The 21,971-nt window shown below is 40.3% G+C and overlaps 1 protein-coding gene across 1 annotated transcript in view; it reads right to left on the reverse strand.

The window, feature by feature from the left end:
• Positions 1–8,158: 8,158 nt before the first annotated feature.
• The window catches only part of Sorcs3 (sortilin related VPS10 domain containing receptor 3), a 278,227-nt gene continuing 264,414 nt past the window's right edge, over positions 8,159–21,971 (reverse strand). Inside the window, exons 20-24 of the mRNA XM_050146022.1 lie at positions 18,877–19,008; positions 17,155–17,254; positions 16,151–16,256; positions 10,304–10,464; positions 8,159–9,880 (exon numbers count right to left, since the gene is read on the reverse strand). Of these exons, the coding sequence (XP_050001979.1) occupies positions 9,816–9,880; positions 10,304–10,464; positions 16,151–16,256; positions 17,155–17,254; positions 18,877–19,008 (564 nt within the window). The 3' untranslated portion in view covers positions 8,159–9,815. The remainder of the gene's footprint in view (positions 9,881–10,303; positions 10,465–16,150; positions 16,257–17,154; positions 17,255–18,876; positions 19,009–21,971) is intronic.

The following is a 21,971-nucleotide window of genomic DNA, read 5'->3' on the forward strand; positions in this document are numbered from 1 at the left end:
ACCTGTCCTCAAAGGCAAGAATAGAGTTGTCTCTCTCTGTTACCTCTCACTATATTATCAACACATGTTGTTCCCGGGGAGAGTTGATGTGCAGATAGTTGAAGGTTGGTTATTTATTAGAACACTTTTTAAAATCTTCGAGTTCTATGCACCGAAGATGTAGTTTCTTGCAGTTGTATCTGAAATTCTCAGCCTTGCACAATGACAGATATTTAATTCTTTAGTCTCCATAAATGCTTAGCAGTAATTTACAAAGTCCCTTGAGGGTTTGAGTAGCAGACAAGCTTCCAGCATCCATTTTGCATTCATAACCTTACTCATTTATTTTCTTTGGTGATACTGAGAGGAGGAGGGTAAATCTTCCCCTGTTCAGATAATCTAAAAGCATAGTCAAGACTACTGTCTTTTTATCTCTGTTCCTACAGCCAGTACCCAGTCGTTCCCCTCAGTGTTGTGTTTGAAGGCACAGTGGTGTAGCAACGCTTTCACTGGCTCAAGCAAAAGATATTTATTTCAGTAATTTTCTATAAGTTTAAAAGTCTGAGTTCAAACTACCAGATGGTTGTATTCACCTATGTCTTCACATGGCTGTCGTGTTGCACTTACATTCTAATGTTCTCCTCTTTGAAGACTTCTATGACATCTTTATTAACATTGTGTGTGTGTGTGTGTATGTGTGTGTGTGTGTGTGTGTGTGTGTGTGTGTGTGTGGTATGTCTATATGTCCATGAGTCACAGGACAAACATGGGATGATTAGAGCATATCTCACGAGCATATCTCACAAGAGTTAGTTTTCTTCTTCTACCACATTGGTCTTTGGAATTGAACTCAGCTCATAAGGCTTGGTACCTTTACCCACTGAGCCGCATCAGTGGCTTCCCTCTTCCTATAAATATACCATCAATATCAACTGATGGCATATTCGACCGGTACACTTAAATAAACAGACCAGCTCAAAACAACAGAGGTAATTTAATAATTGAAAACCGGGAAACTCACGCTACCAGAGAAGGTCAGAAGTCCAAACGGGCCCGGGCGATCACTGCGCGTGCAGAGAGCGCGCACCTGGATCTCCAGGTTTTTCTACCTGGCTCCAGACAGCCATACCCTAGCCAGATGTGATTGGCTGAGATTCCCCATCAATCAACATCAACTCATTTTATCTTAGTCATCACTTTAAAAGCCCAGCCCTCAAATACAGTCCCATTCAAACACTCCAGGGATTAAGAGCTTCAGTACCTGGACTTTGGGACACACATTCAGATCTTAACATTGAAGGACTGCGGTGCAGCCTTGGGACCAAAGCACCAGCAGTTGAAGGACTTGTCTGGAAGTTCAGATCATTAGCCACATAAAATCAGAAGATATGACTGAAATTCCCTCATCCTGGAGGCAGCTTCTGATAAGATGCTGCGAAGAAAATAGTTCTGGTCTTCCCAGTCCCCTTCCTTTCGTGGCTCCTTTAGCCTATGCCTATTTCCAGGCTTCATTCTACAAATGTGATTGACTGCCATGACCATCTAATAGCTTTCTCATAACTTCCTTTGTGCTTGAGTTAGTCAAGGTAGGTGTCTATTTTCCACAACCAAGAACAGGAACAGACACGCTGTTTTAACATCTTTTTAAAAACTCTTGGGTGCTCTGTTCATTGGCCTATGCAGTCACTCATATCCTCGTAAGAGCCCCCAAAAGACATCAAAGAAGAACACAGATTTCCACAATTTGAGGGCCCAGAGAATTAGATGATCAATCATTGATCATGGCCCGAAAGAGTAAAAGTAATTCAAGGATACATGAAAGGAACACATGCAAGATCCCTGGCTGGACAAACTCTTTCTATGAACTCTAAATGAAACTGCTTGTGCATCATGTTTGCTTGCATACCCTGATTTCTATGGTTATTTTCCTCAAAGGAGCTATTGTTAGTGCTCCATTCATCCTCAATTGTTATCCCAGTTTAGATCATTAATGGTACCTTAAAAATGTGTCTTGATCATTAGTGTTGACAACCAGGTCCACAGAAAGTTAATATGAGTAACTAAATAAACTAAATATGTATATGTAAGTATCTTCCTTTCTTCTGAGTGATGCTAGAGATTTTGGAAGGATGACATTTCCCTGTGAATAGCTCCTGTGTGGAAAGGAGATGAGAGTTTGGAACCCTTCCATGTTTCTGTTATCACTGATGGGAATGATGGCTGCTTATTTAAGAAAGATACATTTCATTGCAAGGTGTGAGGCCCACCTGTTGTTAGAAACTCTGCCAATATCCAGGCTCCACCGGGCTCTGCTCTTTGTCTTCCTCTTACCCTCCCTATGCTTTTTGCCGAGATGAGTCTCCCAACTTGATCAGTAGGCAACCAACATACCACTAATTAGGACGCACAAGGCATAGCAGAGGATGATTAGCTCCTGATGAGCACACACTGCCTCCAGTTGCCTTGTTACCATTATAAATAGATTAGAAATCTGGGGAGCATCTGTAATTTTCCCTCACAGAGGAGAATCTGAAATTGACATGTTGAAATGAGAATGTGTCAAGTAGAGCTTTCTAATTGACAAAGATTAACTTTATTTCTTAGTACCCCTTCTATGAAAAGTTCCAGCTGCTGATGGACGAAACCAGCAATCTTCTAATTGAACCATATGATTTTGGAAGGGCAGGATGAAAAAAATCATCTTGGCACTGCACGGAACAGGTGCACTGCTCTTGGAGACAATCGTGTGCTTTCCAGGTGATTCTCCCCAGAAACCGAAGGAGATAAATTGGGGACAAGAGAAACAATTCTGCTTTCTCTTTGTGGCTGCAGCTGCGTCCTTTCTCTTCTCACCCACCACAGTTGTGCAGAGTGTTCTCCTCAGGCAGCTCCTGGACACTGGCAGCAGTAATCATCTACAAGACATCTTAAGAATATTCTGGGAGAGGTCCACATGAGGAGAAATCAGGTCTTCTTAGGAAGACATCCCTGGAGCCCAGTGGACACTTTAGACCATAGGTGTTTTAGTGCCTGAAGTCTCTTCTTACAGGACCAGACCCCAAGCTTCCTGGGCAGTAAATCACTGAGGGTCTCAACTTATCTGGTTAATAGCTCAAGACATCACTCATCAAAGGCTAAGCAGCAAAGACAGCAAAGATGCTTGCATACCGCTGTCATTTTCCATTTCTCTGTTCTTGAGGACATTTTGAAAATAATTTTCACTTTCTCTGCACAAGCTGGATCAACTCCTCTCAAACTATGACTACATGAAGACACTGGAAAATCATGTGATCTGCATTCTGGAATCTAAAAGTGCTGCATTCCCACAAATTATTATATTATTGGGTTGTCTCTCAAAGTTTGTGAAGAGGGAACATACAGCAGTGATGGATAGAGAGGCTTTGGCAGATCCAAGGACTTGGGGCTGCACATGGTGTCAAGAGCATTTGTATGACAAGTGAGTTACCTAAAGCAGATGATTTACAAATGCCTGAGCTTAGACATACGGACATACGACGTCAAGCTGGTTTTGTCCCTTTGGTATGGCTGTCTCTGGGAGTACCCACAAAGTAAAAGCTAGCACATTTCAGAGTCTGGGAGCCTTTGAGATATCCTTCTGCCATACATTCCTGGTATCTTGGAGGAGAGGAGCCCATCTCTACCCCCTTTCATATAGTATAAGAAAAGCAAAATCAGTTATGTCAAGAAAGAAAACAATAGAAGAAAGTGACTTTGGGGATCAGTGTGGAAGAACAGATCTTAAAAGTCGGCTTTTTTTTTTTTTTTTGGTTTTTCGAGACAGGGTTTCTCTGTGGTTTTGGAACCTGTTCTGGAACTAGCTCTGTAGACCAGGCTGGTCTCGAACTCACAGAGATCCGCCTGCCTCTGCCTCCCGAGTGCTGGGATTAAAGGCGTGCGCCACCACAGCCCAGCTTCGGCTTTTTTTTTTTTTTAAGAGAGAACTCAGACTGTTTCTCTAGCTATTTCTGGTTGCCTGCCCCCTGCCATATAGTTCAACTGAGAGAATTGTTAGATAATTTTTAAATTGTTATGGACAAGGAGCCAGGGAAACAGGAGCAGTTTTTCAGAAATAATTCATTATTTATATATTCTTATGCACATAATACCATTTAATCTAAGTCCCAACTTTGTAAAACAAATGTCTTTATCTTCAATTTATAGATAGAAAATTGGACCATATTTGTCAGTTTTGCCCTAAGGGACTCAGATAATTGAAAGGCAATGATAGCACTAAGTTCCATGAACATGTAATGTTCATAGGAATTTGACTTCAATGGAGATTCTCTTCTGTATTTTTTTGCATTCAATATCTCATTGCCCTTATAAAATGAACATATATCTACTCATGATGCATGGATTTAAAACACAGGGAGCTTTCAAGAATACTGTGCTTCTCCAAGAATAACATTAGGTGAGGGAAGTTAAGGGACATAAAGATAAAGTAGATACGTGGGCAGTCAAGAATGGGCTGCCTCTTGTCCCCTTTGGCAGTGTTGTGAAAGCGGACAAGAGCACTTGGCAGGATTCGGTGTGTGTCAGGATGTGACGCTCCTATTGTATGTGTTAGCTCTGACCTTCTTCCCTATGAAAAGGGCCAACTTCCTGCAATGCATGTAGCAAGCATATGAGACTTGGCCCAAGCAGTCTGTGAAGAACCCTTATTTCAGTTTAGTGATAGGGGGTGGCAAAGGCATCCGACCACAGGCTGCCAAACATTTGGGTTATCAAGGCAACAGAATGAGGGGTGCTAGTAGCTATTAAATGATGAGCATACACAAGTAGTTTTGTTCCAATCCTGTTGGACATTTGTAAATATGGAAGTCATACTGACATATAACCAGGCTATCTGGTGATACCCAGTAGTCTGCAATAGTGAAAATTCAGTTTTGCATTTTCAAGGAGGTATGGGGTAGATATACCTTTGAATTAGTCTAAGAGTCATAGCCTTAGGTCTGCTATGATTTTATGTGTAATGATAGGAGAGTCCGACTCCTCTTTGGTTCTGAGAGTACTAGGAGTTCTTCTAGTATGTCCATATGTATAAGCAACACTCTGGGAATGTGCTTTTAATATTCCTGGGAATCAACATGTCAATAACCAGGACATGAAATGGTGTGTGTGTGTGTGTGTGTAATTTATAGTTTAGAATAAGCTGCTGAGGGTCTGTAATCTCCTAACCTGTGGCTCAAATTCTTTGTAAGGAAATATCCACTACTGATACACTAACTTGCAATGGTGTTACTTCAGGTAACACAATTAGATGACTCTCAAAATTTCCATTTTTGCTCGAGAGGAAGGGGGCAAATCTGGAAGCTGTTCTCACATCGGTAGATTAAAGTGCTTGAATAAGGAGCCACGAGGTATGACTCCTTCTCATCCCTGTCTCTGAGCTATTTCGGGGGCAGACAAAGCTGTGATTCATAAATTTCAATGTACACAAGAATATTGAGTGAGTCTGCTGAGGGAGTTGACAGCTGGGCTTCAGCCCCTCAGGGCTTGTGGGGTTAGCTTCCAGGTCTGGAGCAGCCTTAGGGAATGCCATTCTAATACACTGAGAATTCTGCACAGAAAGAGATAAAGCCAAACATAATCTCTGCCCTCTCCCTTTCCCTCAGTCTACTACTAGGAAATCTGTAGCCTCCTGCTTGCAATGATACAGAGTGTCTATTCTTAGCCAGTGATTGGACCAAATGGCAGGAGTGACTCAAACTGTTACACTATTTTTATTTCACTTTTGTTCACTGTTAATCTGGTGAACCAGCTTCATCAATCCAGACATAAAATAAACAGGAATTTAGCCCAGGGGGAAGCAGCACTTTTTCAATGATGGGATTTTAGATACTTTATACCACTGGAGAAGTTCTAGATTTAAAATTAGTTAAAGAAGTCTAACCACTTTGAGTTATAAATGGATAGACTAAAAAGCCCACTGCTTCATGTGGAGATCTCTAAGGAACACTCTTGATATTTGAGGAAGGAAACTATATAAATTCACAACTTGTGGGGCTGTCCATGCAGTTTGGGGAGATAACATAGGTCTAGGTGGATCAGGCTCTAGGTTCAGTTCCCAGACTGCACAAAAGAAATACAAAGAGGAGTATGACTCAAGAATAATGGTATCAAGAATTACACATACTTTCTAAATAAATTCAAATAAAAAGAAAATCACATTTGCCTAATCCCTTATCTTCAAAAACAATTCCAGAATAGGTAATTAGTTTTCAAAACACAAATCAAATTATTGGCTAAATCTTTATGGTTTCTTAGATTTCTGAGATCCCCCCCCTAAATACATCAGATAATTTACTCAATAAAGAGATATAAACATCCCACTTACATTCCTTAATGTAGTCCATAGTTCACATTCCCTTAATAACCCAGTGTGGAGAAGAGAGTCACCTACTCACCCAAGGACCAAAGAAGAATATGTGAAGTTGATGTTATACACCAAACTGCTAGCAGGAGGTACTGTGGGGCAGTGGTACCCTGTAAAGACTTGTCACTTGTATTGACTTAATAAAACACTGATTGGCCAGTATCCAGGCAGGAGGTATAGGTGGGGCAACCAGAATAGGAGAATTGTGGAAAAAGGAAAGGCTCAGTCTACAGTTGTTACCCAGACCCAGAAGAAGCAAGGTGAAAATGCCTCACTAATAAAATGTACGAAGCCACGTGGCTAACACAGACAAGAATTATGGGTTAATTTAAGATGTACAAGTTAGTTAATGAGAAGCTTGAGCTAATTGCCAACCAGTTTATAATTAATGTAGACCTCTGTATTTCTTTGGGACTGAACAGCTGCAGGATAGGACAGGACAGAAACTTCTGTCAACAAAGAGGAAGGAGTAAATTGAAGGGAGGACCTATTTCTCCCCAATTGTAATTGTCATTGTAATTGTGATTTTAGTGTGGTTGAATGATAATTGACCCTATGGGCTCATATATTTGAATGCTTTGTCTGCAGTTGGTGGAACTAATTGGGAAGGATAAGGAATTGGGGCCTAATGAGAGAAGGTGTGTCACTGGGGTGGGCTTATCATAAGCCATCTCCCTTCCCAGTTACCTCTCTCCCCCATGCCTATGGACAATATTGTGAGCCCTCTCTTTCTGCTTCATGCTTGTAGATCAGAGGTCAGTTCTTAGTTAGTGCTACAGTACCATGCCTGATTGCCTGCCAGCCTGCCTGCCCCCGTGCCTGTCTGCCTACCTGCTGCATGCTCCCTTTCCCTGAGGGTCATGGAAACTAGGAGCCTCCAAATTAAATTATTATTTTATAAGTTGCTTTGGTCAGGGTGTCTCTTCACATCAAGAGAAAAATAACTAAATAACATCTTCAAGACCTAAGTGTCAGTTCCAGATCAACCTCTCATTGGAAATTGCCGTGAGATTCGAAGTCTTTGTAATTGCTGAGTTCTGTACTCAAAGATCTGACCATTCACATTTGAATAATGAGCATCAATATGATTTAAATAGAGCATTTAAGAGACGCTCCGCTAGCGTGAAAGAAAATAAATCTGTCTAGCAAATCACTGTTGCTCTAAGTTGTTCATTCCCTCCCTGTACTGGCAATATTTATTCCTCCCTCACTCTATGTATCTAGTAGTGACTACCAATACAGAAGGAAGTGTCCCTTAGTCCTTGATGTTGGACATGGCAAAGGTAAACAGGTTGACAGAAAGGGTAAATAGGTACACTATGTTTCAGTGTGCCTCGTGGAATTTTGCAATTCTCTTGCAGAACAGACTCAAAGTGCTTCACATTCAGAGAAGTCCAACAGAGCCAGTAGGCCCTGTTGAGATCACCAAACCTCAATCCACCCAAAGACTCATAAACAAAGGATGTATAGATATTCCAATGAGCGTTTCCTTGTCTGTTGGGGAGGTGACTGCCCTACCAGTACTGCAGCCATGTCTGATGGATATGGTAGGTAGAAAAGAAAATCATTAAAAGAGAGAATCCTCAGCCAAGTATGTAGCTTTGATGTACAAAAATACATTTATTTTCAACAATTTCAAAACCACTGTCCTTTTTACAGTAGAAATATTCAAATGGAACAGTAAAACCAAGAACAGTATATGTACATATACTGTATATATATAGATATGATTCATGCACTGTATTCCAGTGTTTGGTACACATATTGCAATTGTATGCCCCGTTTAACCCTTAAAACGAAAAGGATCTTTAGAAACATTTCTAACACTGACCTAGGCTGTAGCCAGCTAGATTTCTCTATCACATTCTCCCCGTGTCTCACAAGGAGGAACATGAACAGCATCCTGTGAGGGTTACTAGGTACAAAATGTGGCCTCTCCTCCCATATATATATATACAGTATATCATTCTTTAAAACAGGTGTGCTCAGGCAGAGCCTGGAAACGAAAACAACGCTTATAGCATGGTGGAAAGTGATCCTACGGAAAAGAACTGGCATGTCAAACGTGTGGAGGGGCTGAGGTGCTAGGGAAGTGAGGAAGGGCTTTGAAAGCCCTTCACCTCAGACGCGAGGACTACCTTAAGGGAACTGGAGGCAGACGTCGGACTTTTAGGAAGTTGTGTACATCTGACAAGCAAACAGCACAGCTTTGCTAAATCATGTCTGACTAATATCATTAAGGGCTAGGCCTCTATTCGGCCTGCAGGGTTTGCACAGAATCGGGATTCCACAAAATGGCACCTCTAGTCTAGCCTCTGACTATTCTCATTCCAGTAGATACTCACTGAGCCTAACATAGTGCCCACGGACTGTTCTGAGCTCTGAGTAGCTTGGAACTTGCCATGAGAAATGCACATATTCCTGGAATCCAATTTCTGAAAACAGAAGTACCAGAATCCTTAGATCCATTGCTCCTTCTTTAGAGAGTTCTGCTTTCTTGGGCTGGTAAATAGCATTCTTTTTGTTTGCTTTTTTATTTTTTTTTTTTGGAGAAAAGGTCTTATTTCCCCAACTGGGTTTCAGTTTGAAGTCTCTACTAGGCCTTGTGTTACCTTCCATGTTATCTCATGAAGAAAACAGCCCCCATGTTCTCAGATGCCAATAAAGTCTTTCCTTTGTTAACTGCCCCAAAGAAGCCCTCCTCGCCCACTTTATATACATAAGCAGAAACCAGCTATGGTGTGGACAGAGACGCAAGAGTTGAGTGTGACAGAAATCTGGAGAGCATCCAGAATCCAACACATCAAGCAGGCTGGGGGGCGGTCGGCACTGAAGGTGAGTGCATAAGCCAACACACACATCTTTCTTTTTTTCTGTTTTCTTTTTTACTAAACATTAAATTATTTCTTAGGAAATAAAAAGCTATTTACATTGTAGTTATATACAATATGCCATCTGTAGCCTCAGAATTGACATGCACGAGGCAGGGCCTCTTTCAGAAAGGTGTGCGTGCCTTTGGCAGCTACGTCCACTCCCCCCTCAACCTACATCCTGCAATTGAACCGGGGGATGATATGTGTTGTGTGTGTATGCACTGTGGAGGGTGGCAGGGGCAGGAGAAATAGAAATGAACAGAAATCCAATTCAAATAAAGGCAGAGGAACACAAGAATGTCTTTGCTCTACCACCAGCAGAGTAAAGCAAGGAGCCTGTGGGAAAACACATCCTTAACACAGACACAATCATGTATTCCTTCATCCGTTGCAATCAGCTAAGGATGCCTCTGTTTCCTCCCAAAGCTCAGTATCTGCCTGTTATTTATGAAGGAACCCTTGGTAAACAAAAGGTAAAAAAGACATTTTCATTTTTCCATAATAACAGTAATAATAGTCATCAAAAATAAAAAGTCAGGAAGGTGGTTGACCATGTGGCTTCTTGGTTAAACACTAGTACAGTTGGGGATCTCCTTTGTGCTCTCGCTGTTTGCTATGGTGGCAATGCCTCCTGCAGGGAAGAAAAGACACAGAGACGAAACAGAGTAAGTTCCACAGGGCTGATGGCTCTTCCCTTTATTCACTGCCAAATAACAAACTGCCTGGAACAGGCTGTAGTAGGTTTTAACTAAGTAGAGCATCTGGATATTCCTGCCAGATCACTAGCTTCTCATCCACCTCCATAGAATATAGGTAGGATCAACATGTTGACAGCCATATTACATTATCTTCCATTGTGCTGCTCATAACAGCAATAGCTGTGTATATATAGAGAGGTGGCAAATGAATTTTGAAACAAGACTATCACAGTAACCAATGCTTTCCCCAGTCTTGCAGTCCACAACTGTCTGGTAGCACATGCATGCAATTCCAGCTAATGACAGAATGTTTGGAGGACACAGGACTTTGAGTGTGGTGGCACCGGCACACATACCTATGACCCGTGTATCCAGCTCTTTGTCCAGCAGTTCTTCGGGCTCAGTGAAATCACTGAGTGTGATTTTGGGGGCATTTTCACTTTGGCTCACTGATCCGATCATCTCCTGCTCCTTGTCATGTTGGACTTGGGCATAGATGTTTATCCAGGGGATTTTCCTACATGAGGTAGGAACAAAATCAAAGTGAGATAAAAGGGCAAGCCTGCTGTAAGCAACAGAAAGTTCTAGGGGTAAGTAGAGGAAATGCCATTTACAGGAACAGCCAACATCAGAGAATGGCCTGGCCAGGCACGTAGACCCTGAAGCCAAAGATGCAAAGCTAGCCAGAGATCAAAATGCCCAGGTGAGATTGAACCTGCAGAACTCTCTTTAAAGGGGCCAATGATGTTGACGAGTTACTAAGTAAAGTCTGAAAATATCCACCTGTTATTACATTTGCAAAGGAGCTGGACTTTGAGTCTTATGTGACTCAAATGGCACTTTTCACTAAGTTGGCATATATATAATAGATTATGTTGCTTTCTTTTATGAACAGCCCAAAATAAGAGACTCATAGCCATTGTTATAATTTTTACAGCAATACACCTGGGCCAAATATATAAAATATTTTGATAGTTTCCACCCTCTGCTTAATGGGAATAACAGTAGCTTTATTTTTAGCATTAAGAGTATGTTAAAGAAAAGATTAATAAAGGTAAGAGAAAGACATAAAAGGAGTAGGTTTTGAGACATGAGACAGTCAATTTAGGACTGGAAGAAAGAAAGTTCAGACTGAAATCTTACTGAGACTGACTTTTTCCCCAGCCCCTCTGGCACGATCTCCTGCCTAACTCTCTTCCACTCTCAGCAGGCTCCTCCCCATAGTGCTCCCCATACCCTTATGCAAACATATTTCAACTATGGTCTTCAGTATAATGCGACTTGTGACTCAGACTCAAATGGGATGGATCTGGGATCTTCATTCTGCCAAGTGCTCAAGAGTGGCTTATATCAGTTCCTCTTAATACTGAGCTATAAGAATCTACACAAAACATTCTTCCCTCTGGGGACTTGACATTGACCCTACTGTTCCCTCTATCTATAGGAGATATCTACTGCTCTCTCTATCTTTAGAAGATATCTACGGTTCTCATGGTGATGTTTCATCCCTGTCCTTCAGAATTTGGCTCATGTATCACTCCTGAAGGCTCCTCTGACCCCTGATCTCTCCTTGTTTAATGTGCAATTGCAAGACAAAGTCTACTAAAGAAGTCAGGTTTAGTTCATTATAGTAGCTCATGTTTATTCATTTGTTTTTCTGTCATTCTCACTCGATGGGCAAGGTCTAAGTGGACTATGTTCACAGTTATACAGACAGCACACAGTTTTACTTAATAGATGTTTTTTGAGGGGATGAATAAAATATTCAAATCCTGTGCTCTATGCATTTTTCTAGACCAGTTTTCAATATAATGGCTGTACTTTTATGCTGGCTATACGGTATAACCAGAAGTTATTTTTTTTTACTTCATTGAATGGTGTGGATATTGAACTAAATTATAAAATGACAAAAAGCCAGTAAATATCTTCTAATGTCTAGTTCAACCTAATGTATTCCATGTATTCTTAAAGGTCCATCTCTCTCTTCTAGTAGGATTTTCATGCTTGTATCTTCTTCAGTCTATTCCAACCCCAAATGAGGCCAAATATGTAATGAAGTTTTCCAGAATAACTCTCATAGGAAACTCTGAAAGTAGGTTTTAAGCACATGCTTTTCTCTACTTTTCTTCTATGCTCAATTTTCATGTCTTGGTTTTCTTTCCATACATGAAAGGTTGTTTCCTCACATTTCCTACTGGTCTATACCTGTGGGACCCAATTTATGATACTTTAAGTGTGCATGATCTTGGAGGCAAAACCTGACACACTCCATGAATGTACATAATTAAAAATTCAGGGGTTGCAGTATCAACTCAATTTCCATAAGGACTTGTATAGCATTCATTGAGCTATGGGTTCAATCCCTAGCATCTCACAAACTGGCCATGGTGTGCATGCCTATAATTAGAGTGCTTAGGAGGTACATGCATGAGGATCAGTTCAAAGTCATCATCAGTTATATAATGTGTTTGAGGCAAGCCAGAAATAAAGGGAAAAAATGCAGAGAAAAAGATAACTAGATAGATGAAGATAGATAGATAGATAGATAGATAGATAGATAGATAGATGACAGATTATAGATAGATAGATAGACAGACAGACAGATAGATGATAGTTAGACAGACTTAATTGGCTTTTACTTTGATTATTAAATAAATTCACATATAGTCTATGAATTAAATTGCTTCTAGCCAGAAAACTACAATTGCTCATAAATGTGAAGTTCAACTATAATGTTAATATTCACTAGGTCTAGGGGCAGACGTAGTGTATTCCTGATCATACAATTTGTTATCCACCTTTCCTGCTTAGCTAAAGACACCTGGGAGTGTTTGTACTCATTAGGCCTCACAAAGACTGCTCACTTTATTTCAATCCCTGAAAGTAAACATGTTTTCATCTTCAATAGATGACTGGAAGGGACTGGCTTTGACATCACGATTTGTAACATTATAAGAAGCTGTCAAGTTGCTTTTCATTGCTTAACACATTCACTTGTAGAATTTTTGAAGATGTCAGTCAAGTCTGAGCTCCGTGTTTCCATAAAGAGATGGAGGAATGTGTCTTGGGCCACATATCCATACAGGTTTAAATAAGAGGAATAAGCTGGGGGAGTGCAAGTATCCTAAAAAAGCAGGCAATCAAACCAAATCAGGTTCAGTTTATATTCATTTTCTCCAGCTATGAAGAAAGCAGATTTGAACTATAATGAAAGCCCTATTGAAAGAAAAATAGGTGGGAAGAAATATAAGGGCTCTAAATTTTTCTTGAATAACCAGAAAAAACATACATAGTGATAGAAAGCAGATCTTTCTTGTTGAGGATTTTTCAGAGAGTAAAATCACATTGCAAGAATTTTTAATTATATTTCTAAGGCTTCTGGAAACCACAGTCACCATCTACGAAGCAGATGCAATGTGAAGGGTCGGTGCTATTTACTTGAAGGGTGTTTGGTGATCTTATTTCTCTCTCGTTTTCTTAACTAACTTTATTGGGTGATTCTAAGTGCATAGAGCATAGTAGGAACTCAATATGTATTTGTTGGATGAATGGATGTTTAAATTAGTTTGTACTGGTAGTCCCATCAAGAGAAAAATTTGCTTGTATAAACAGTAGAGTCAATCACCTAGAAATAAAAGTGCAACTGTCTTCATTACCTTGCTGAGCCATTCATCAGTGTTTGGTAGCCAGGTGTAACTACATGTGTTTTGATAAACGTCGATATGAAAAACTGAGCTACCATATCACTGCAGATGTTTTGATGCATGTTCATTGTTACAGAAATGCGACTGGATGGTAATGAGCAAGGCAGAGGAGAATGAGAGATCCAGGAGGCTGCCTGACCTTTCTTTGTTTGCTAGCTGGCATGCCCTGCACAGTCATCAATGGGATTCTACAAGATGGGAAGAAAAGAAAAGGCCAGAGAAATAAAAGAAAATTTAGCCAAGTATCAACCAAAGGCCTGGAGCATTGAGAGGTAAACACAGAACAGGAACATAGACTAGGAAAGTAAAGGTTAACTTTTGGCTTACTGCTGTTTATCAAGTTTGACTGGCACTAGTCCACTGCCAGAAAAAGAAAGTTTGGGCTGATAATTGAGAACTACAAAGTATAGTAATTCTGAAACATCATTATCTGACTGGATTCAAGTACGAAAGTCTACAGAGTTAGAGTTGTCTACATAAAGAAGTTGGCTGTCTAGGGAGTTTAGCCTTCTTTATACATAAAAAGTTCTGAGTCATAAGATATCTTGCACTAATTCGAAGAGTATGATGAACAAAATTGCATCTTGAAGGATTTCTATTGGCTCTCATCCCCATCTACCATGGGATGCTAGAACAAGACAGTGACATTTTACTCAGTTGGTACTCAGTTCCTGGTCTTTACATTCCTTACAGCATAGAGATTCTCACAGACACATACTTGGGTGACTGACATTCTGTTTTACATAGAATTTAAGTACATCCATAAAATGGTGCCTTGTCTTATTAGACATTTTCCCTTTAATTACAACAAAAAGTTTTTCCTATCTTCAAAGCAAACAGGAGTAGATGGACTCAGACACCTTGACCCGAAAGTACATGACTCCTCATTCACATTCATAAGTCCACATATTACTTCCATAGTGAAGTAATGCCAGCCTGTCTTTCCAGTGAGCGTGGGAAAGAGTTGAGAGATTCTTGTACTTGTTGCCAACAGCAAATTTTATATTGAGTAGAAAAGACATTCCTAAGCACCAGAAACATCCACCGGAGAAGAGAAAAATGGCGAGGGAAGAGTAACTGCCCCTCCACCAGTCCACCTCCTCTACATCCACAGAGATTATCTTCACAGTCCAGGAACACTCACAGACCAAGACATGTTTTAAAAACTCACATAATTAATAATGTTATCTTCATTTTACCCAGGCTCCTCAATTAGTAAGACTCTTCCTCAATATTTTTGGAAGGCTGTTATTGTGTATATTAGTTTATGGGCCATGGACATCATTGGAACACACAGTCCCTGGTTCTGTTATTAATAATACTCAGTATTATCAAATTTTCTTGACTACTTAGTATATATAAGTTACAACTATTAATATGTTTAATTCACACAACAAAACCGTAAGATATCATTGTTTTCCACATCTTACAAGTGAGGAAATGAAGTCTTAGAGATGTAAATACAGTTGTCCAAGAGTATAAACGCCAGAAGGAAAACTGAGTCCATGTGATTTCAGAGTTTATATCCCAAATCAGTAAGCCTCTTGGGAGCTCTACATAATTTGAATACTAGTGCATAACTGTTCATTTTAACTCCATTTTTTTGCTAATATCCTATTTATACTATTATGTCACCCGTCCTGGGACTTTCAAAAATAATTTCTGAATATATATATAATATATATACAATATATACATAATATATATTATATATATTTGCTTGAAGAGTTTCTTTTAGAAACAGTAAAAGAAGGAAACAGGAACAATTTATAATATGCAACATTTTATTCTTTCTTTTTTTTTTGAAAACTTGAATCATAGTCTCATATAACCCAGGATGACCTCAAAATTACTGTGTAGCTAAAGATGATCTTAAATTCTGATCCTCCTGGCTCCACCTTTCAAATGCTATGATTACAATCAGGTGCCTTATATCAGGTTTATATAGCAGTTGGGATCAATCCCAGGGCCTTGAGCATGCTAGATAGATACTTTACACATTGAGTTATATGTCCATCACCTACCTTGCAGGCTGAAACAACAATTGGATAGCAACAATATGAGACAAGGAAACATAGGTATACAGTGTACATAGTGCATGCGTTTGTATTCATTGAAAATGAAGATTTTTCTCTGTTTAACTACTCTGCATGGTTGTTGGCCTGTATGAAAACACTTCTGGACTATCTGAGAACTTACTTCAGAATATGGGTGAGATTTGAAAATCCTCTCACACATTTATTATGGAGAATAAATCAATTTCAAAACTAATCCCTATTTTCTTAATCTGTTAAACCTACAAAATTAATGTAGGTCTGATTCTCAAACACAGTCATTCCCTGATTCCAAGTCACCCCTAATTTTTCTCCAGCACTGAGGGAAGCATCAAGAAAAATGAAGATCACATTGTAGATATGAGCTGAGGAACATCGGTCATAAGAAGAGTCAGCTGCAGTGAACCTCACTTGGAGCTCCAATCAGACGGACAATAGCACTTACCTTTTAAACTTGTAGATCAGAAACACAGCCAAGCCGACAAATACCACTGACAATAGCATAAGCATGGCAGAGCTGCTGTGCCCAGCGCTGGAGTCCACCAGTGGAGCTGGGGGGGGGGGGGGGGGAGAAGAGAGGTGCTCAGGATGAAGCTGGAGCGAGGGTGGAGACACTGGAGAATGGAGCCTGACTGCCCGCCCTGGTTTCCAGTCTCCAAAGGCCTGCATGCTACTTGGGCACTGGACATGCTCTGATGAGAAGAATTATTCTAAACTTTCACGGAAACTTAAGCTGCTCTGTTGTGTCTGGGGACACTTACTGGTTAGGGTATATACTGAGTACCTGTGACTCACTGAGGGAGTAAAGACCTTGCAATCTTTGTCTCATTAGTTTTCTCAACAATGTGGTAGCACGCTGATAAGTTTGGGTTTACCATAAATCAAATCTTAAACTGTTTTCTCTCCCTCTACCACACTCTGTAGGTAGAAGTCCCCTAGATAGTGAGCCTTAGGAACTCTTTAGCAGAAAATTCTGCCCACCCAATAAGCAGGCTGTCCAAAACCGACATGTCCATGTCCAATAGGACATGGCAATTCTATTCCTTTTGTAAGGCACCCAGTGACAGCTACCTGATCCGACTTCCCACATGACTCACATTCTGTAAATGGAATGGGATCTTAAAGTTTCCTGAGTTGACCTCTTAAAGAGACTCAGAATCAAAGAACTTTGAAGAACCCAAGTACCACCCACATAACCCAACCACCTCAAATATAAAGTCAAAGAAATATAACATTTTCTCAAAATAGTATCAGGAATTCAATAATAAAGCCACTTGTAAAAAAAGTCTTCCTGCAGTAGCTCCCAAGATACCATCAACCCTTTATCACACATACAGGCTTAGGTGTTGCATCATCTATGGAAAAGGGTTCAGAGAGTATTCCTTCCTTTTTCTGCTCAAAATCATAACTCATCCATCTTCACATTCCCTGAATCCAGCAAGTACTCACCTAATGTCAGCTGTGTGACATATACAATGACCTGGACCCCTGGCTTCAGCTCAAACTGTACCAGGTTTTGGTTTAGCGCATTAAATACTGTCTCTACAATCTGTAAAACAAGAGAGAGGGTTCATAGGCAGACATGACAAATGATAGTACTCCCTTATAAGTCAACTGGCAAAAAAAAGTTCATTCATGAGATAAAGACATCTTTATCAACTTGGTTCTCATAGCTACAGAGCTTTCATGAGACCGAGAAGTGGAAAGGCAGAAAGAGGTATGTCAAAAAAGAAAAAGCAGCTTTCCAAAGCTCCCCATGAATGAGAGCTCCAACAGACATAGTATTTCATTCAACTTCTAGCTTAGACTTCTTTCATCCCTGCCTTTATAAGCAGAGGCCTGTTGTGGGTTCAATGGAAGAATGTCAACTCATCTTAGTTCTTTAATCTGATCAGGTAACACACTGGGTACAGAGGCACCCGCAAGGATTAAAGCCCAAGCAGAACCCCATCCCAATTCTCTGCATATTCTATTCCATAGACAATGGGAGGCAAACATCAAAGAAAAGGCTGCCTCCTTTTAAGGGATAATTTTTCCTTTTTCCACAGCAAGTCTCAGAACACACAACACAGATTTAATCACTCTCTGATTCCCACGTGAAAGCTGAGGCTCACTTAGCCTGTTGTCTCCAAATCTTATCTGCCTGTACACACCTTAATATCACAGCTGCTATCCATCACTGTAATTACCTGTTTATCTAAATGGATGGATAGTGGAGCTTCCAAATATAGTTCATGCTTGCTACTTGCTATTTCAGAATAATGAAGGCTTAGAAAAGTGATATGTACACCAAGAAGATGGATTTGTTTTTGAGTGACTTTAACATACACTCCGTGATGAGGAGAATTCCTTCAGTCCAGACAAAAGGATACCAGCACTTCTCCTGCCTGAACACTATGGACGGGTGTCACCCAAGCCAGGTGAGAACTGGAAAGATGCAGGAGTCTGCGCAATGGTTCCTCCACATAGGAGCACACGTGTTTAAATCACACAGCCTTTCGGCAGCTTTGTTCCCTCTTATTTCCATTTCTCTTGACTTAGCATCATGAGGAGATAGGAGAGGGCAGCACAGCGTGCAGCCAGCAATATCCCAGTGGACGCAAAAGCGATAGGAAGAAACAGCACACTAGAGCCTATTTGCTTCCAGAACTGTGCGCTGATCACAAGAACCATGTGTCCAACAATGACAGTCAGTCATAACCCACTTTGGAAATAATGCTCCTTTTGTCAAAGCAAAACCCATCTTTCTTCAAAGAAAAGTGTCTAAAAGCAATATGTTTCCTCCCCAGAACACTGACCATTATCACTAGGGCCCATGCAGTTGAAAGACCTTATTCCCACAAACAGATAGGGAAACACCAGTATGCGTGACCCTGTCTGCCTCTGTCTCTGTATTTATATCTGTCCCTTTCACTCTCTCTCTCTCTCCTTCAGCAGTGGAGGGCACGAAGGGCTCAAGAATGCCAGGCACTGGAATAAGTGAGGCTGGGACACTATTCTACCCTTGTTTATTATGCATAGGGGGTTGATAACTGTTCAAGATCCAAGATATTGGGACAAGAGCCACTGGCTGACTGGTAGGCTGCTCTTGCTCTTTGACTAGAGACCACTTTATGTTAACACAGAGCCTGGTGTGGTGGCAGGTGTCCCAGTCGACAGTCTGTGACTTACTTGCTCTAGATCCCCTTCGTGGCCTTTCCTCCTCTCTGTCAAGTTCTTGGGTGGGAGGATGAAAAGCTCTGCTGAAGTGGGGAGACCTGGGAACACAGCCACGAGAATCTGGTCTTCTGGGACACTGGTTACCTGCAAAACATTTAAAGAAAAGAGTTAGGGTTTAAGTGCCAGCCTTCCATAGACCAGTAGCTAGGAATGGAGTATTCATAGCCTTAGGCCCAGTATGATGTTTTTAAAACGTCGTAATCAAGACCCAGGCTGCAGTGTACACCCAGACTGTCCTTCTGTTACCCCTCAAGCTGCCAGCTAACCCTCCACTGCCTTCTCTGCCCTCGCTTTCAGTTGTCCTGAAACTCAGAGAGTATTCCAAATGATTCCTCAATGGTATTTACTGGGAGCATTTACAAAAGTTTGTCTTATATTTTCTACTTCATTTTTATTGAGAAAACTAGACCAGCGGCTCAAACTTGAATAGAATGGGTCCAAATGAGGAGTAAGCAGTCACAAAGAAACATGCAGGGGCATGGTGAATTCAAAGTAACAGCACAAGAGCACTTGCTTTCTCAGTTAAAGTAGGAACGCTTTGAGGTTAATAGGATTATTGGTGTGGCTACAGTGGAAGGAGAACCACTCACCTGGACTGGAAACATGAAAAAGAATTGATACCTATCATCAATTTGCTTTCCAACAGAATTTATTTCAGACCATAGAAGTACTCAGGTTCTTCAACCTGCAACCGTAACATGTTTAGTCCTAAGGAAATGATTCAAAATGTCTGAAAACCATACATAGCAATAAACATGATATTATCTAAGGTAAAAATAAATGGGAAGCTTAACCACTCAAAAATTAAGAAAATACTGCTATAATCACATGGGAAAATATTATTCTATGTTGCAGGTGATGTTGAACACTATATGAGGTCATGTGGTTACTTATAATGGCTGCATACTCATTTTATTTCTATATAATTCTTTCATTACAAGTTTATAAAAATATAAATGTATATAAGATATAAATTCTAAATCTTAAGATGGGATTATGGGTGATTTTTTCTATTCTTGAGCATCTGATTTTATTGAGCTTTGTTATTAAATATTTAAAAGGGCCAAACTTCTGATGGAAAAAAAATGGGTGAAAATGAACTAAATTTTCCTGTAGATTATTCTTTCCTGTGTGTATTGATGCTCTTTGATTAAGAAAAATGTCTATTCTCTCAATATAAATATGAGAGAGGATATGTGTTTCAGCTGAAATGCCACCTCACTTAAAGGATTCTCATGTGACCATCCGCCTGCAATTATGTCTTCCAAGCTATTCAAATCACAATTGTCACCACACTTCATGGACACTGATCATGTCCACCATTGCCTACAATTGTATCTCTTAGTTGCAGTCCTTTTTTTTTTTTTTTTTTTTTTTTTTTTTTTGGACAGATGTTGACTGTGTGCTTGCCCAGGCATCCACATTCCCGGAAATCTTTGAGGATACTTCACTATTCTAAAGTTGCTTGTCATGGTAGAAACTCAATGAGCCAATGATGCTTGCTGAATTGAATGGAGGCAGAAGGGTAGATTGTTACCTATTTGCTCAGCTCTAATTCCTATGTAGAACTAGGCTTAATGATTGGAGCTAACTCTCAGGGTTACTATAAACTAAAGAGAGCCAGGAAGGCAGAAACAGCAATAAAGCCTAAAAAAAAATAATCTACCAGCCACAAAGGCATTGCACTCCCACGGTGGTTTTCCAGACATATCAGTATTGTGTGGGGATGCATGACCACCAAATATCTGGAAGTCGCAGAATCCTAGTACACAGATCAGGAAGACCTTCTCCTCATCAGCCAGAAGTAGCAAGTATTAGAGCCCAAGAAAGAGTGAACCATTTTGATACAGACAGAAGTTTCTGTCCTGCTTGATCCCACATATATTCAGTACCAAAGAAACACACAGAGGCTTGTATCAATTATAAACCATTTAGCTTATTAGCTTAGGCTTATTATTAACTAGATCTTGCAACTTAAATTAGTTTGTAATTTATGTCTATGTTTAGCCACATGGCTTGGTATCTTTTCTCAGTGATACCAAGATCTTTTCTCATCTTGCTTCCTCTGCATCTGGCTGGTGACTGACTCTGCCTTTCCTATTCCCAGAATTCTCCTAGTTTGGTTGCTATGTCTATACTTCCTGCCTGGCTATTGGTCAATCGGTGTTTTATTGAAGCAATATGAGTGGCAAATCTTTACAGTGTACTAGATCATTATCCCACAAAATTTTGAGGATTACCTAACAAAGCTAAGAGGTGAACATGCCAGTGCCTTGGCTGGTGTGATCCTCCTTGTTTCATCTCAGGAAGGGTCTGTCAGGGGTCATAGAGGGAACCTTGAAGCTGTGCATCTACACACACTTAATCCTGTCTAAAGGGACATGTGATTAAGAAATTGACCTCTTGAAGTTTTGTTTGTTTGTTTGTTTTGCTTTGTTTTTGAGACAGGGTTTCTCTGTAGCTTTGGAGCCTGTCCTTGGACTAGCTTTTGTAAACCAGGTTGATCTTGAATTTAAAGAGATCCACCTGCCTCTGCCTCCCTAGTGCTGGGATTAAAGGCATGCGCCACCACCACCAAGCTGATCTCTTAAAGTTTTAAGGACTAGGCAACAAGATATACACAGTATCCAAATGGTTTGTATGTAAAACATGATCCCACCCTGGATGTACGCTATGGCCTGAGCACTCGTGATCTACCTACAGTTTATGTTTGAAGCCTCAGCATCAATGGGATAGTCATGGAAGGAAGGGCTTGGGGAGGGTGATTAGGCCATGAGGGTAGGACAGTCATGAATGAGATCAGTACCCTTATTCAAGTAGTTCTAGATAACTACTTTGCACTCTTTCCACTGTGTGAACACAAGGTGAGAAAATGCCATTTATGGATCATGCTCTTATCAATGTCTTGGTCTTCAACTTTCTAGCATGGAGAATTTCAAGAGATAAATTTTTGTCATTTGTAAGTCAATCATTGTACAGTAGCCCAGACAGAATAAAGAGGCTGTCTTATTCTTATCTCTTTCTATGAATAATTCCTTTATAAAGAG

This window comes from Alexandromys fortis, unplaced genomic scaffold, assembly GCF_014885135.2.
Source record: "Alexandromys fortis isolate MF-2015 unplaced genomic scaffold, M_Fortis_MF-2015_v1.1 scaffold_16, whole genome shotgun sequence".
Classification (NCBI taxonomy): Eukaryota; Metazoa; Chordata; class Mammalia; order Rodentia; family Cricetidae; genus Alexandromys; species Alexandromys fortis.